This window comes from Opisthocomus hoazin, chromosome 14, assembly GCF_030867145.1.
Source record: "Opisthocomus hoazin isolate bOpiHoa1 chromosome 14, bOpiHoa1.hap1, whole genome shotgun sequence".
In the NCBI taxonomy this organism is placed as follows: Eukaryota; Metazoa; Chordata; class Aves; order Opisthocomiformes; family Opisthocomidae; genus Opisthocomus; species Opisthocomus hoazin.
Window position 1 is genome coordinate 7,943,636 of NC_134427.1, and position 17,376 is coordinate 7,961,011.

At 46.6% G+C, this 17,376-nt stretch overlaps 1 protein-coding gene across 4 annotated transcripts in view; it reads left to right on the top strand.

Moving 5' to 3' along the window:
- The window catches only part of FGF13 (fibroblast growth factor 13), a 256,442-nt gene that overhangs the window by 190,521 nt on the left and 48,545 nt on the right, over positions 1–17,376 (top strand). For 3 of the 4 annotated variants that reach the window (XM_075435671.1, XM_075435672.1, XM_075435668.1), the window contains 2 exons: positions 7,227–7,337; positions 13,580–13,683. In XM_075435671.1, the coding sequence (XP_075291786.1) occupies positions 7,227–7,337; positions 13,580–13,683 (215 nt within the window). Of the gene's footprint in view, positions 1–4,302; positions 5,235–7,226; positions 7,338–13,579; positions 13,684–17,376 lie in introns of those variants that run through there. The other variant, XM_075435670.1, reaches the window with a different exon arrangement.

The following is a 17,376-nucleotide window of genomic DNA, read 5'->3' on the forward strand; positions in this document are numbered from 1 at the left end:
CGGGGGTGGTGAAGTGGCACCGGGGCACGCACCATTCTGCAGCGCTTGTGTCCAGCCGCGGAGCTGGCTGCAGAGGAAAGGCTGAGTCATTTCCACGGGATGTTTCACGGAGGAGCTAAGTGATGCGGGGCTTGGGTCTGAACAGCTCTGTTTCCTGGTGAATAGTAATTCTGTTTACTTAGAGGAGGAAAAAATCACTGGGGGCCTCAGTGCTGCTGTGTCATACCCGCCTGGATGAAGTCTTGTTTATCTCAACCTGAAAAGAGAGAGAAGCGATTCTGGTGGCACTTTTCAGAAAATAATTCTCTACTTCTGGGGAGTGCAGGCATTGGAAATAGTCCATAGATTTGAGTCGTGAAGCGCTTTTTTTTGCTGCTTGTTCTGTAACAGCATAGCATGGTACCCCAGCAAGAACAAAAGAGCCTCGGGAGGGACTCCTGACATCCCATGCCACGCTGGAATTGTTTTGTCACACCAAAGCAGCTTCAGTCTTGTAGACGTAGAGGAATAGGGCGGGGATTCTGCTGGGCTGGGTGAGGTCTGGAGCTGGGTTGTGACTTTCTCCTGGTCTCAGTTTTCTTGCAGCATTTGTTTTGCCCAGCATCTACCTGTTTATACAGGACCAACTGTAAATCTTCTGGTACTTGTTTACAGGGGAAGAAGAAATAACTGAACATGCTGTTTCGTCTGAGGATGGGATATTTTGACTCAAGGTGCTGGCAGTAAGTTCCTACTTTATGGAAACACGCCATGAGACTCGTTAATGCTCCTCTAGGGCACAGAGGAGCTCGGGTCCCTTGGTGAGTCACACGGGCTCGTGTGCCAGTCCCCGGCGCACTTCAACGGGCAGCTGGAAAGGGCCGTCTCCCCTCCGCGCGTTCCCTTCCCTGACAGCAATGCCACACTGATACGCCGCTCTGCGCTCGCTCATGTCCGTTGGCATCCATGTGCCGGAGTAGCAGAGGCGATCAGCGGTGGGGGGAGAGGAGTTCCTCTGCTCGCAGGCTGCAGCCGGCACCGGGCATGCTGCAAAGCCGCCGCGGCTCCTCAAAACCGGCAGCTCGTTTCGTGAACCTGAGGTCTGGAGCTGGCTTGTGATTTTTCTTCTGGTCCTGTTTTTTGTTCGGTGTTAGTTTTGCCCAGCATCTACCTGGTTATATAGGACCTGTTAAAAATCTTTTGCGCTCGGGATAGATTCAAACTCATGGAAAACCGCAGTGGTCTGGGACCTGCCACAGCGCAGGTGGTTCAATACCAGAAGTTTTGCAGTTTCTCTAATTTGCTGAAACAGCTGCCGCTGCTTGCGGTTCGGGCCAGCGATGGGGTTTTGGTGCAGGAGCCAGGCACTGAAGGCAGCATGCCTTGTGCTGGTTGAAACTCATGTCCTGCGTTAGTCGAAGAGCCGGTCCTCGTTTTGGGGGGCGTGGTACCAAATTGCAGGCTTTACTTTTTCCCAATCCAGGCAACTTCTGGAGGTTCAAGTATGTTGTAATGATTGGAATTGTGGAAACCATCATCAGCATAAACTCAACAGATGACTGGGATGGAAAAATACAAATCAAAAGTGGGTGAGATCTTTGTCTACTTCGGAACAGTGGAATTACTGCTGGGTGAGATCCCAGCTCCGGGTAGATCATGGTCCGCCTTGTCTCTGACAGTAACTGGACAAGTGTGTCCCATGCTGATTTCTGAAGAGGTGCTTAATTCTTAGTTGAAATGGGGCTGGCAATTTACTCTTTAGCTTTTAAACATGCCCTGTTACAATAATCACACACACAGAAAGAGGACGTGTGTTCAAGGAGTGTCTGGTTGCCTGCTACATTCAAAAAGTTGCTTGGAATGTGATTTTATTTTATTTTACCTTTTTAGCATGATGGGGAGTGAACAGCTCTTGCTGTTCAAAGAAAATAAAGCTGTTCCTTGAGATTTTTTATCTGTAACACTGAAGTAGTCCAAAGGCTGCTCCTGTACCAAAGACGTTTTCCCAACAAGATCTTCATTTTCATGTGCCATTTATAGTAAATGAAGACATGTTTGTAGGAGTACCGATAGATGGAGAGGTTGATCATGCAAAAAAACTGGAGGACTGTTTTTTGAAACTTAAATCTGATTATGCATATATGCTATTTTTATTCCTCTCTTTAGTTATCTGTCAAGGAACATTTGTGCAAATGAGTTTTCTTTATGGATTTTAAGCATGCAGGCTGGAATGCTAGCAGAAAGATATCCCAAATACTGCTTTTATATACTGCTTTTCCTCAAGATTTTCAAGGTTAGCCGAATTCCGAGTTCTGGTTAGTCATTGTGGAAATGAAATGTCATCTGGCCTATAGGACAGACCACAATGAGGCAGTTTCGCTTTGATCTGAAGATGAAACACTGCTTTCCAAACGAGGAATATTTATAAACTAATGGGCAAGTCTCAGGACAAACAAATCTCACTTGTGACTGTGTTGGGAGTGGAAGGATGGCAAAATTCATAGTACGTTACCGGTGAGTTGAGTAGGATGAGTTATTACTAATAATATCCAACGGGCTGTCACTTGGGTTGCATTTCACATCTTATGTGGACTGGCAGATGAAGGTAGTGTTGGAACTTGTGAATTACAGCTTTTTTTACCCTACTGTTTAACCCAAATAAGAAACTAGGAGTATTTGTTTAATATGAGTATGTGGATGCCATAAAATGCCTGACAAACAAGGGTGAGTGTGTGTATACACCTATACATGTATACTTACGTATTTCTTGCAGAATAGAAATATTGTGGGTGGGTATGTGGGGCTGCCGAATTCTATATACTGTGCCAGCTGCTGAGGTCTCGGGCTGTGGTGGCACACACGGTGCTTTCAGTCAGGCATCATCTTAAAACTTCTGCATTATGGGCATTTCTGTTATTGAGGCCTGGTCACACAGCGCGTTTCAGTGGGGCAGGAGTTCCCGGTTGGAGGAAACAGTTGGACGCATGGTGAGCTGTTTCTAGTCTGGGGAAGGACTGCAGCATTCGCAGAGCTTCAGCGAACTGCTTTTGAATTGACACCTTTGAAATGAAGCTGCAGGGTGGCACGATGTCCACTGCGCTCGCCTGGGGCCACAGTGTGCAGCCCCAGGGTGGGGGGGGGGACCGCGTGGCTTTGCCGAGGGCGTGCGGAGGAGAGGAAGAAGGGACAGTGGTCCCGCGAAGCCTGGCTGAGTCTGAAATCACATCAGAGATACGGTGCTGCCACACCAACCCACCCGTGTCGGCCCTGTCTCGAGAGCCCCAGGGGAGCCCTGGGCTGGCCCGGGACACGCAGGACGCAGCTCCCGGCCTCGGCTGGCTGAAGCCCGTTGCTATCCCGGTCCCCACAGAGCTCAGCTTCCCCCTGCCCACTGACAGGACATCCCACCCCGCCTCAGCGCCTGCAAGTGACGCTGAATGCCCTCTGCCTCAGAGATAAATTCTTTCCATACTTTTTTTGCCTTCGGGGCTGCAAATCTCTGTTTTGTTTCCAGCCTGAATTGGTTTTATTTTAAGCTCCAGCTGTTGAAAGCATGCTGAAGAGCAGGGGGTGGGTTGCAAAGGGACCCCCAGGACCTCCTGTTTCTCCTGTCCTAGGGCATGGATGCGTGCAGGGTTCGGCGGCTGCTGTGCGGAGCAGTAACAGTGCTGTGCCAGGCTCCGACACCAGGCTCTGCTCCCCGCACTGTCCCCGCTTGGCCAGGGTGAATAAACCCGGCTGGCATGGGGGACACGCGGGCACCACGGGGGGACGAAGGGAAGAGGGAGAACATGGCAAGGACAAGGGAATTGCGCTCTCTGAGGATTTTCTAGCGAGAAAACAGGAGCCGAGAGCAGGTTTTGGGGGGAAGGAAAGGCAAGAGAGGCGAAAAGCCTCCAATAAATCAGTGAGGCGGAGAGGGGGGCATCCTGCGAGGCTGAGGGGAGAGCTGTGGCTGGAGCCCCCGGCCCGGTGTCCTCGCTCTGCCGCCGAAAACCTGGTGCCAGCTCTTTGCTCATCGCGGTCACGTTTGTTTGGGTGTCTGCGGCTCCCGGGGAGGCGGCTCGGTCAAGAGCCGGTACCCGCAGCCGGCTCCCGCTGCCCACCCGCAGCCCCCCCCGCCTCCTCGCTGCCCGCACCCCGGGGACCCCTCCTCGCCCAGAGCCGCCGGGGAGAGGAGGAAGAGGAGGGTGGTGAAGGGGCTCGCTGCGTCGCCGCTGTTCCGCACCGGCGGGGCGGGTGCGGGCGCTGCCTGCGGGCTCGGCGGCTGCGGGAAGGGGGGGGGGGGGGGGGGGGGTGTCGCGGGCGGGGCCCGCCCGGTGCCGAGCGCTGCGATGCGAAAGCCGAAGGCGGAGGGGAGGCTGCGCCGGCACCTGTGAGGAGCCGAGGGGGAGAGGCATCATCCACCTCGGCACCTCCTCCCCGCGCCTCCATCACCGCTCGCTTCGGAGCTTTTCTTCGGGGAGAAGAGGAAAAAGGATCCAGAAGCCACCCCCCCACCACCCCCGCAACAGGGCAGCCCCTGCTGGAGTCTTAACAGGTGTTTGCTGGGATTTGGACGGGGAGGGGACGGGTGGGGAGAAAAGTTAGCTGGAGGAATCGGGGCCGGGAGAGATGCGAAGATCTTGTGCCAAGTGGATGTGCCGTGCCTGCGTGCGAATGGCGCGTCTGGAGGAGCTCGGAGGGATGTCTGCCCAGTGAGCTGCAGAGGGATGTCTGCCCAGTGAGCTGCTCCTTCTCCGCAGAAACGCTCACCTCTGCCTGCAAACTTTCCCCTGCCAGAAGTTGGGAGGAACAAAAAAGCATCAGAAAACCAAAAGGGGAAGATCTCAGCGGACAGAAACGCTTGAGCTAAAGTGTTGCATCCCCAGCCGGGGCTGTGGTGCGAGCGTCCCGCCGGTGCCTCCTGGGCTCCCGAGCCGATCGGCGGTGGGTGGCGTTGGCCAAGGCGCCCGGCACCGTCCCCGGCATTGGGGACGGGCCGAGCAGCATGCTGGCTGCGGCGCCCGCGGCCGGCGAGCAAACCCCGCGTGCCTGACCCGCCGGTGGTGCCGGGGCGGTGGCGGCCATGGCTGCAGCCATCGCCAGCTCCCTGATCCGCCAGAAGAGACAAGCCAGGGAGCGGGAGAAGTCCAATGCCTGTAAGTGTGTCAACAGCCCCAGCAAGAGCAAGGGAAGCTGCGACAAGAACAAGTTGAATGTGTTTTCCAGGGTCAAACTCTTTGGCTCCAAGAAAAGGCGACGAAGGCGACCAGGTTGGCAAGGGTTATGTGTCTGGGGGGTTGGTTTGTTTAATTTAACGCGAACTGGGGTGTGCATCAGGCGTGGGGAAAGGGGGACGAGTGTCTCAGGGCTGGTAAAATGAACGTGCAGGTATTGCCCGTCCTGGTTTTTGTGATCTGGTAGACATGGGTACCACATGCCTGTCCCTTCCCCTTTCACGTTTATCTGGTTTATATGGGTAGCACACACCATTGCTATCTGCCTGACTTGCATGCCCGTGTACCAGTAATTCAGTGGTCTGTCTCGCTGTTACACGTACGCATATACAAACACACGTGATTTGTTTGTGGGGAGATGTTAGCAGGGGAAGTTCCCACACATACACCTCCTTCACTTGTGTGTTAAATAACTTAGCGGTCGAGAGGGCTGTTTTTGTCTCCCTGCTTCGCAGAACGCCCGTGCCGTGCTTTATTTGCTGATTGCAGATGAGGCTTTTTGCTTTCGCTGGCACATTCCAGAGTTTTGCTTCAGTGCCCTGTCCCTTTCTAGGAATCTCATACACGCAGCTGCCTGCAGACGCGATGCTCTCTGTGTCAGAGGTGCAAAAGATCAGGCGTGAAGACTCAGTCCCTGTTTTGAGCGGGGTTTTGTACATGGGAGGAGCAAAACCCTCCGGTAACGTTGCTGTCGCTTTCCTGTGCTGAAACATTGATGCCGTTCACCACTTAACCTGTCTGCCTTTCTCAGCAGCCACAGAAGAGGTGCCCCGCTTGCAATCTGCAAACAGCTTTGGGATGCAGAAGGGCTAAAAAGCCAAAGTGGGGGTGGGATTAATTTCTTGTCAGAAAGGTTGGTCGATAAGAATTGTGCATCTGGCAGTACCCTTATTAATGGTTGCTAATAGGAAGTAATATGCAAACTATTCTAAGCTTTTGCCTTAAGCTTCTACTAAAATGAAGTACAGGAGCAGAGCTCCCTAATGTCTTTGGTTACAAACACAAGGAGCCTTACCCAGACGTTGGCTGTTGGAAATGACACACCGTATCTTCACAGTATGTTTATCTCTGAATTAAGTTGTTGTGGAGTGAGCTGCAGAGATGCATCACCTCCGGAGACAAGCATAATTGTGTGAAGTGACTACAATGCAGATGTCATTGGGATTCAGTGGAAGTAGACCTTTTTTGCAATTACTGCTGGTGCATTACCTAGGTATCTTCAATGACAGACTTGACAGCAGATCCTGTTGCTGTTTACGTTTTGGTCTAGAATGGTCTGAAACCATGTGAGATATCTCGCTTTCTAACTGTGACTCTGAGAATCGTTATGAAAAAAAGAAATCTATCCAAACTATGCATTGTTTTGATCTTCCTTCTTGTGGCTGATGAGGCAATTACCTCAACCCTTATGGTAATGTTTATTTTGCAGTTCCACACATTGCTGGATTTCAGGGTTCTCCCCTCCATTTTCCATATGTTCGTGGAGTAGTTTATCACTTCGGATGCTCCGTACTCTTTGGAGCAGTGAGGAATGGGGATTTGTTTATTAGAGCTGCAGCAGTTCCTGTGCTAAACGTTTGCTGCTATATATTTAGGCTCTCAACTGTCACTATGGCTCTTATTAGTGCTATCATAGTAGTCCTCTTTTTCCTCTCCATTTAAGAACTCACACCTTTCTCAAAGGCGGAATACGCTCTTTGCCAACTCATTTCTAATCTTAAACAAGATAGCGCTGAGCTCCTGAGGCCAAGCAGCACCCTGTTGGAATTTGTATTCACTGGAAGCAGATTGTACTGCGCTGCCTACATTGCAATCGAAAGTGGCATTTAACCACTTTGATTTCAGAGACATAAATTTGATCTCAGCCTAAATGAAAAGTGTTGCAAAACTGGTTGCCCAGCTTTTGATTTGGGTCTTTTTCATATCTCAGCCTGGAGAAGAAACCTGGAGATTTGTTTTTAGCGTCTTGCTCGCTTGGAATGGCACATCAGGATTTCCCACATTAATCTCACTATTGTTTTTTTGCAGAGCCTCAGCTTAAAGGTATAGTAACAAAGCTATACAGCAGGCAAGGATACCACTTGCAGTTGCAAGCAGATGGAACAATTGATGGAACAAAAGAGGAGGACAGTAGTTATAGTAAGTGACATGAGAATAAATGGTGTGTTTGTGAATTGTGGTGTCTCATTCTTCCCATATAGGTCCCTTCAAAACTGTTGTCCCGGGATGACTGAGTGAGTGGAAGCGGCATTAACACTGTGCTCACAGCGCAGAAGTCTTTCAGGCTTACTGGGTCTGAGTGAAACGCAAATAAAAATCGCTTATAGAAATAATGAACTAGAGGAGGTAATGATGACACATATGACAAACAAAGCAAATGTTATCTCCATGGTAATCTAGAGAAGTTCATTGCAGTCCTTTGGATTTTATTAGTGTTTTTTTTTTCAACAGGGAAAATTTGCTCGCCTACTCAGGGAGCCTGAAATAGAATAACGCTATCTCCACTCTGAAACAGGGGCTCATTCAAACAGAGCCATGTTATTTCACACAATGAGAGTTCATCATCATTTTAAAGTTCACATTTCCCTATCATTACTATTTTTTTACGCCTTCAAATTCAATTATACTTTCAGCTTTCAACCAGATTTTCACTTTTCTGTGAAAAAGCTTTGGATGCTTTTGGTTCATTTTTTTCTTCTTTTTTTTTTTTTTTTTTACAACTTTGAGAATTAACAGAAAACAGGGAAATATGACTAGAGCATAGGTCTGCTGTGTGCAAATAAAGTATTCAGGCGTTTCACATAGTTGTACCGTTTAGCTTAAACTAAGTTTCTGATCTGAAAGGAGGAGTTAGGAGGAACATGGAGTTTGAGAAGATATTTTAGGCCACTTAGACAACAAACCAGAAAATCACCAGGCAGAAGTTTCTTTTTAATTATTAAAAAGCACTGATTTAAGTGCCTTTTCATATGAAAAGCGTTTGCAAGTGAAGCATCATTTCATTTTACAGGGTACTTGGGTATGGCAGAGTAAGCACTAGACACACTAGGAAGTGTCCCATCTTATTTGTCCAATCGCTTGCTCCCATGCTTTTCCCAAACCCTCTTTAATCCTTTCTGCGTCCCTGTATAACTTCTGAGTGGCAGGAGTGAATCGGCTAGGCTGCTGGAGGAGGTCTCCTCTGCAGCCACTGAAGGTGCTGGCCCAAGGGCCGAGCACAAGCATAGGATCCATAGGGCAGCTGAACGTCTGGCTCCAGGTCCCTCCTCACCTGCAGAGTAGGTGTAGGATCCGTAGGGCATCCAGAGGTCTAGCTCCAGGTCCCATCCTCGCCCTGAAGAAGGTGTAGGATCCCTAGGGCAGCCAAAGGTCTGGCTCCAGGTCCCATCCTCACCCTGGAGAAGGTGTAGCATCCGTAGGGCAGCCGGAGGTCTGGCTCCAGGTCCTGTCCTCGCCCAGTAGAAGGCAGCACAAAGACCAGATCAGTGCAATGCTGAGCGGCTGCTGCCATCTTACTGAGTTCTCCTCAGTGCAGCCACAAAATCTACTCCAAAAATGATCCTTATCGACCTTAAAGATTGCTTTTCTTTCAAGTGAATGTTCTAATATTTATCATTTTAAAAATCAGTACAAATCATTCAGGATTTCAGGGTAATTCTGTTAATTATCTTTAAAAAGAGGAAGAAATAGGTAAATCTTTTTACATCAAAGCATGATATTGTTATAAACTTTTAAAGTACCAGATAAAATATCTGAAATTCCATCTATTTTTTGAAGTGATCATTTCATTCAAATATTTTTCTTCCAATTCCTCTAATAGGGATTCTGAGATTCAAAAGAAGATAAAATTTATGGAAATCTGCCCTTTTGACATTCATACAAATGTGTCCGTTTCTAGGGTATCTTTGTTTTCGTTGTGTCCTTAAATTTACCATAACCTGATAGATTACAAAGCAAATCATAAAAACTCCTTGTTGCTGGATACCAGCCTTCCAAAATGCTGGATACTTAAATATAATGAAATTATCCCAGAAATGGTTGCAACTTAGCTGCAGTATCTAAGTGTCCAGAGCAGAGGACGGTCTTATCATTTAAAAAACCCACATGCTTTTGTATATATTCCTCTTGTACATGAGGTAAGTGTATAGACCTGAATGTCCCGGAGTCCTGAATTTATTTTAATTACTATTTTTAGTGGAGCTAATAAGACAGACTGATTTATGCTGTGGATCAGAGTCCACATAATGGAGTTCTCCCAAAGCCTTGCTCACGTGAATATTAAGTGGATCAGGCCTTCTAAAATCATATCTTCCAATATTTGCAGAGACATCTGTCATTTAGCCCATATTCATGCACTGCAGAAAACCCACAGGACTTGCAGCCCCCTCCAAACGTGGGGGGACCCCTTTTCCGCTCCATTCTGCTCTCCTTTGCACCCCTGAGGGGTGTCACCGCTGTCCTTTTTTGCCACCTTCACTGAGCGTTTGCTCTAAGACCATTTACTTTGCGGTGCAGTGCGATAATAATAATTCCCCTTAATAATAATAAGACGACGAACGTCCTCAAATGCAGCTGTGGCCAGCAGAGCAGTTGCACAGCGCTAGGACTCTGCAACTGCGTTCTTTTAGAGCAAACCGTAGCCATAGTCCCCCTTGTCTCCAGAGCATTGGTCAGCCTTTAAATTTCGATTTTTCTTTCCTGTTTACAGCAGAGACGGGGAAAGCTTGCAGCCCCCAATAGCCAGCTGCTCTTTTGTGCTCCTGACAGCAGCCTGGGCCCGGGAGTCCACCCTCTCCATCGTTTGCCACCTAGAGCTGAAGGAGAAGTTTGCCTGAAGGTCCCCATCAGCTCCTGACTTGGGAGCGATCATTTCAAGCTCTGCAGACCCACTGCTGCACGCAGGGTTCACAAACATAAGGTCACATCCACGGGAGCTTAAAAGAAAGCTGAGATTTTGGGGCACCATTTAGGCAGGCAGTGAAACGTGGGTTTGAGGAGCCGTAGCAGTCGCCAGACCTCGATTTTAGCCAAGAGTCCGTGCAATTTGAGGAAGTGCCTCGTGGAAAGGCTTTCCTGGCTCAGAAACAGGTTTTGCCTCATTAAATATGTTAAACAGGGCAAGGTTTTAAATCAAGGCAAAATTTATTCCCCAGTTTTGGCAAGACGATAAGATTTCAAGACTGATAAAAGAAGGAAATATAGGAAATGATATCCTGCAGCAAGCGTGCGAAGGTGCAGGTGGCCAAGCCAAGGATGGCACAGATCTCGCAGTAATGTATACGTTCATAAATCCAGCTGGGGCCCACTGCTGCTTATTTTGCAGCTCTAATTCTCTGTCAGCTTCTATTGCACAAGGGCCACAGCAAAGATCATCTCTCCCTTAGGCATCGCAAAGTTTTTCATTACGATGGATATTATAGCCTTATTTTAAACAGCGCAAATGTAATAGGGAAAGGCTAGGATGCAAATAACTTTGCATTATCTTACGCTGACACAAACTGATTGTAGTAGCAAACGATGTATTTTCCTGTGGCTTTTTTTTCACTCTTAGTGCCGTATCTGCCCACATGAGGGTCAGCCTCTAGAAATGCGATGGCATCTCAAAGCCGTGCTCCGTAGTGTTTGGGGCTTGCAGAGAAGGGCGATGTGTGGCTCTTGGGCTTGCTGCTGTGCAAGGATGACAGGAGCAACAACTTCTGCTAAAGGGGACAGTCCCCTTTTTTGGTGCAGCGCCCATGGCCCCTCGCCTTGGAGGCGGCAACCGGGGCAGCCTGACTGTGTGTCTGGCTCTGCCGGTGTAGGACAGATGGACTGACTGTGCACCCTCCGACAGCCGGTCCCTCTCCCCTTCGGCAGCAGCAGTCGGCAGCAGAGCCAGCATCACTCCCCCACAGCCCTTTTGCAACTTCCGATGGTCTGCGCCACGGCAGCTGCTAATCCCACCGATGTCTAAACCAGCTTCTGAGCGTGCCCAGCCCTCGTCTTGCCTCAAAATAAAGCATGTAAGTTCATGGCAGGAAAACATGTTCAGCTGCCGAGGGAAGCAGCTGAGCACCCTTCGCAATGGGTTCCCCAGCCCTCCCCTGGCGTGAGTCGCTCAGCCTCCTATCTCTGCTCACTTTGCCAAGCACAGCACAGCCAGGAATCGCTCACTAAAACCTATCTCTGTGGCTTGTGGCTGTGAGCTGTTTCTTCTCCACCGTCCCAGGCTTTGCCCTGTCCTCAGCTGGTCTGCTGAAGGGTTCGTAGCACAATTTACAGTGGAGCCCGTAGTCACGCCCTCGTGCTGAAAACACCCAAATGCTTGCCCTACTCATAAATATGCCATCAAGAAAGTGCCTTTCAAAGAGACCTCCAGGTTCTACCTGGATACTGAGCTTTAAATTGGGGTCTCCTGCTTACACAGAGATCAGATGCTGCTTTTGGGGATTGAGCTGCAAAAGAGGGCTCTCCAAGGGAATATTTACAGCATCAGGGAATACTTTCTCCCACAAATAAATTGAAGCATTTGATAGAATGAATGAGAAATCCATTTCCCTAAGCATTTCCCGTAATGAAAATCTAAGTTTTGTTTGCTAAAAACTGCACAGAACTAGAGGATTTTGTTTTAGTGAAGAGAAAGGCATTTCTGTTGATTTTCTGCTTGCAGGCAAGCGTGAGGAAGGGGCTGCATGCGTGTGTGTGTTTGTGTCTGCACGTACGCTCGTGTGTACGAGAGAGAAAGAAAGATGTAGGTATGATTTTACGATCTCCTACATTTATCTGTTAGTTCTGGCTGTTTCCACCTTCTCTGCTATATTCAACCACTGTAGGAAACTCAATGCTCAACGGTGCCCCAGCCTGAGAGCAGAGCCCCCGTAGCTGGCAGTGGGCAGGCTCAGCCCAGCCCGGAGCGGGTCCCTCGGCTGCTGTCCCCTCAGAGCCCATTGCCCCCCTTCAACCAGGGGCTGAGATGCTCAGGTTAACCCAGGACAACACGGGGAGCTGGAGGTCCAGCTGCCTGCTGGAACAGGCTCTGTTTTCACCAGGATCTAGTCCTTTGTCCCCAGTGCACAACATTAACTCTGACCGTGTCTTCATTGAAATAGGACAGGCATACATTTGCTCTTTCCTTTTTTGATATGCTCTTGACAACCCCCCCCACTGCAAATTTAGGATCTGTATTAAATGCTTGCAAGCTACAAATTTTCTTTTAATTACATATGACCATTTGGGGCTGTCAGGCTGAAAAAGAAATTTATAACGGGTCATAATTCTTAGCTTATACTTTTGAAAATAATAAAAATATTTCAAATTCATAATGCAGTTTTAAACTGGCTTCAGACAGTGACCATAAATACCAAATTTCAGTCTGAAGCAGACCAGCGTTTTCTAGCCAACTAATAAACCATTGGAAATAAGAGCCAGTTTGGCATTACTTCATCTGTCTCTGCATTTACACGACAGACGGGAAGGAGATGCTTTGGGTTATGGTAACAGTTCTTGAAAATTTTCTTAACTCCCCTTTATTTTTAATCCTATGTATTGAACAGAGAGTATTGTATTCAACTTGTTGTTACTTGTGTTCAATTTTAACGTAGCTATGAATTGAAGCTATGGCAGAGCTTTGCTTTTTAAAAAAAAAAAAAATTTGCCACTTGACAAACCGGAATCTTCATTTTTTGAAGAGATATTTTTCTGCTTATAAATACTGCCACTATTAGCATGTATACAAGCTTAAACACGAGCAGAACGTTTGAAGCAGCTCAACTTTGAAAGCACAGATTTAGGGCTTGATCTGAAGAATACGCTGTCATTTCATTTCGAAGTTATTTAACTGTTTTTTCAAACCCATTCTCCTCTCACAAAGAGAAAAAAAACCTCAATGAGTTTTGAGTGGAAACATTTTGAGATGTTAATGAAGGTTTTTAACTTCCCTGAATTTCATTTTGTTCCTTGCTTTTCGTCAAAAATGTTTATTGCATTTGATCTGAATTTGCAAAAAAAAACTACCCTTTTTGTTTGGTTTTGGATTTTTTGATTTTTTTTTGCACTTATTGTCAGCAAAAAAAAAAAAGAAACAAATTAAATCTGTTCAACTCAGCAGACCCTGGATTCTGCTCATGAGGCAGGTAAGTCATTTTAGCTCTCAGCATCTCCAATTCACCATCTTCAGAATGGGGGAGATGCATTGCTACCCTCTGTAGATAATTTCTGAGCTATTGGTGGACATCGCTGTAGAGGACCACGATACTAGCAGTATTGTTCTATAGCAGCCACAGAAATTAATATGCGCATAGATGGGCATTTTTAATTTGGTTCTGGTAATTATGGCTTAGTTCTCTATCTAATCTGCACGCTCGGAAGGATTAATTTTGCTCTGCATCTCCTTTCTCTCCTAGCTTTGTTTAACCTCATACCTGTGGGTTTACGAGTGGTGGCGATTCAGGGGGTTCAAACAAAATTGTATCTGGCAATGAACAGTGAAGGATACCTATATACATCAGTAAGTAAACTTTATTTTTTATTTTGTTCTCACTGAAACTACGGTAAGAACTTAGTAAATGAATGATTTACTGTTCCAAGGAATCTGCTTGTAACCTGTAGACATGAGATTTGACAGCAAATTCAGTACAGTGATGACAGTCTGTTCTTAGTTTATTACTGTATTTCCATTATGAATACGTATGGATGTACGGAAGCAAAGTGCAGTGCCTGTGGTGCAAACTAATAATCCCGAAGCGTGATATAAAAATAAAAAAAACCATAACCAAAACCCGAGACAGAAAGGATGTTCTCTCTTGGTCGCTGTGGACTGATCGGGCTAATCAGTGCGGGGTACAGAGGAAAAGGGACAACTTTGTGAATCACACACATGACTGAACACGTTTTTTATCTTCCCATATAATCTCTATCACTGTTATTAAAAGGGATTAGAGAAATTCTTTTTTTTTTGTTTGTTTGGCCAGTATTTTCAAATGGAAACGGAATTAGGTGCCAAAATCTTATGTCTTCAAGTTGGTGAGTGAATAAAGAAATGTTTTATTTATCAGTTTTGATGAAGAATGTCAGTTAATAATTTTCAGTGGCATTTCTTAAGAGAGCAAAGAGTGTTTTTATGGAAAAAAAAAAAGAAAAAGGACATTTTAAAAAATAGACCATTTTTCGATTAACAACATTTAGTTGAACTATGTTCGGGAGTTTTAATTATAAAACTTTAATAGATTTTTCCCAAAGAGGAAAATAGAGGAAAATGTAACTTATTATCTACTATAAATTATTCTCTTCTGTGAGTGATTCCCTTAAGGTGCCTTTAATACTGATAACAATTAAGTAAACTTATTCAAATCTCTCATTTGTTTTGCAATCCTGACAGCTGCGACAAGGGGCAGCTTTGCATATTTTTCCTCTTGTATCTGCCAGAGCAAAAGCAAATTAGAACTGGCTATGCTTTGGGACAAAGTGACATTTCAGTGAGTGGCATCGAACTCCGCTCTTCTTTTTGCTCTGGCTATGTGCTCAGCGCGGTTAATCCCCAGATCTGTTTGCAGGGCTGTAGCCACACAGCCAGATCGAGCGAAGCCCCCTTAATCCCCTGTAGTTGCAGTCCTGTGACCGCGCGGTGCCATTTACATTTGCGCTGCAAACCTACCCTTGACCGCACCGCGTGTTTTCATTTACATTCGCATCCCCAGCTGCGCTCCTTCCCGGCTGCCCACTCCCTGCCTCGCGCAGGCTGCTGCAGGCTCAGCTGTATCGTTGGAGTCGCATCTCGAGGTGGGATAGAGAGCTTCGTACATAAAGCAAAATTCTGTCATCACGTACAACAGGTGCACTCGGTTTGAGTGGGTCGGTTCTTTCATTGCAAGATACGTTCTGCAAAGGTGCAATGCAGAAAATGAGATGGGGACAGATTCAGCTGCTGTTAACCTGTAGTGGAGCACTGTGAGCCGTAAGCCTGAAGTCAAAGGGACCACTGAGAGAATGAAGTACCACTTCTAATACCCCTCGATGTGAGGAGGAATGGCAGAATATAACCCTTATTTTGATTAAGTCCCGCTGTTAGTTTGATAGGTATCTAGGCATCTTAGGCAGAGCTTGGAGGTTCACTTTGGTTGCAGTTTAAGTATTTGCATTGATTAGGGATAGTTCTTCATGTGGTCTCGTACGTTACCATGAACAGTGTCTTCCATGAATCCTTTAGCATCTGTGAAAATAATAGTTTATGCCATTTCGAAATTAACTGGTGACATCCCTCTGTTTTGCCACTAGTAACAATGGTTATTCTTCTTTCTTTATTAGGCAGCTACATTTTCTTATGTTTGTGCTTTTATTTTTCGTGAATCTGATGGTTTTGGCAAGGTCTTACACAGACTTTTGCCATGTTGTTATGTCCCAAATTCATATTTTTAAATACTCTTCACAAAGAAGGGCATACATTTAATGTTGATCTACTTTTCTAAAGAAAGTTTCCACACAGGTTCTCAATAATTGTGGGTTTATCACCTGGTGCCTTCTGGTTCAGTTGTTTTGTCGTTTACAATAATTGTGAGAAACTGTCCTGGCAGGCGAAGCCCAGCTCATGTCTCTGCCGATGTGCCCAGGGAATGGACAAGGGCCAGCAAGCAGCATCTGCCCCTGCTTCACTTGCTATGCAAAAAGGTTGCCAGAATTGCAGTTCCAGCACCGTTTTTTAAGTGTTTCTAGCACTTCTGTTGCTGATAATGGTCCTTTCAGCAAGGGATACAGCCTGACAATCTGAGACGTGGGAAATTAGTTCCATATTTTGGGCTGGGTTCTCGGTTGATGTAAATGAGTCCCAAGAGAGCTCAGCTGATTTATACCGGGTGAACACTCACCTGTTCAAGGGATGCCAACAGGGAGTACGGAGAACAGATCAGCTCAAATAAATGACATCCGTCTACACATCCTGAGGGTTTCCAAGCCCTTACAGGGACCTGTTCCTGATGGGATTTGTCAGGAGCAGACAGATGGCAACATGGGATTGATCAGGAGCAAAAGCCCCACAAAACACTGTCAAATTCCTGAAGCAAGAATATAGGGAAAAATAGAAATGTACTTAAATTGTAGATAACTGTAACGGATAGTTGCACCATTTCCAGAGAGAAATGAAATTAGCATTGATGGTGCAATGTAATAGGCAGAGAGAATATTGTGGTCTATGTCGTGATCGCTTGCTTTCAGTTTTATTGCGACCCTAGCCCTTCGGTCATGCTTCTGTCTGTGCAGAACCATTTCCTGCAGATTGCATTGCTGAAGGTTGTAGATCCATTTAGTAAACAGTTTGAAAAGCACGCTACTACCGTGCCATGCCCGTTCCTCACCTCGTGCTCCTGTCTGTGCCTTGCACCTGATCGCGCCTTTTAGCCTGAAACACTTCCAAAACGCTGCGCCTGGTAAAGAGGCCATGAAGTCCGCGGCATTTACCCCCTGGTAAATAGGTAAAGAAGACATTTGGCTTCTGGGAGGATAAAGGGAGGCTCCGCTAAGTGCTTTCCCACACTCACATAGGAAAGCACATTAGGGCTAGCACACCAGGTGTCCCATTTCCATGTGTCTTGCACTAAAATGCAATGTTAAATCACAGTTCCTTTTACATTTAGCGACTGTGGTGAATTCTTGTGTTTTCTTCCTGGTGGTATATTTTTTAGGTTTGGGCTGTGCAGCAACAGAACTGACTTAGTTGATTCTGAGCATCCTGCATATGTAGAAAACATGTCCTAGCCACAATCCATTACAGTTGTTGGCAGATAGAGAATATTTGTGGATCCAGTTTGCTGATTTGTTGAGCTCTGGCTTTGGCTTTGCCTCTTCCTCCCTAGCAGTCTGCCAGGATGGAGATTCAGGTATCTGACGTCAAAGGTAGTCTGCAGGGTGGTTCGCTTCTGATCCAGTGACTGTACTCAAGAACGAGATGACTATGCTTGATGAGGGGATCAGTGATGTATAATAAATCTGCAGAGAACAGAAATCTGTAGTTGGCTGCCAGAGTTTATAGATAGTTTGCGGCATCTGTCCGAGCAAAAATAAGATCTTTAATGTAATGATAAAGGCTCCTTGGGGACAAGGCAGCAGCTCAGCTAAGCAAAAAAAAAAAAGATGTTATGTTAAAATAAATATATAATTATCTACATTTGTTGTAGAATTGCGTTAAAAGTCCTGGAGGGCAGGGAAGGGA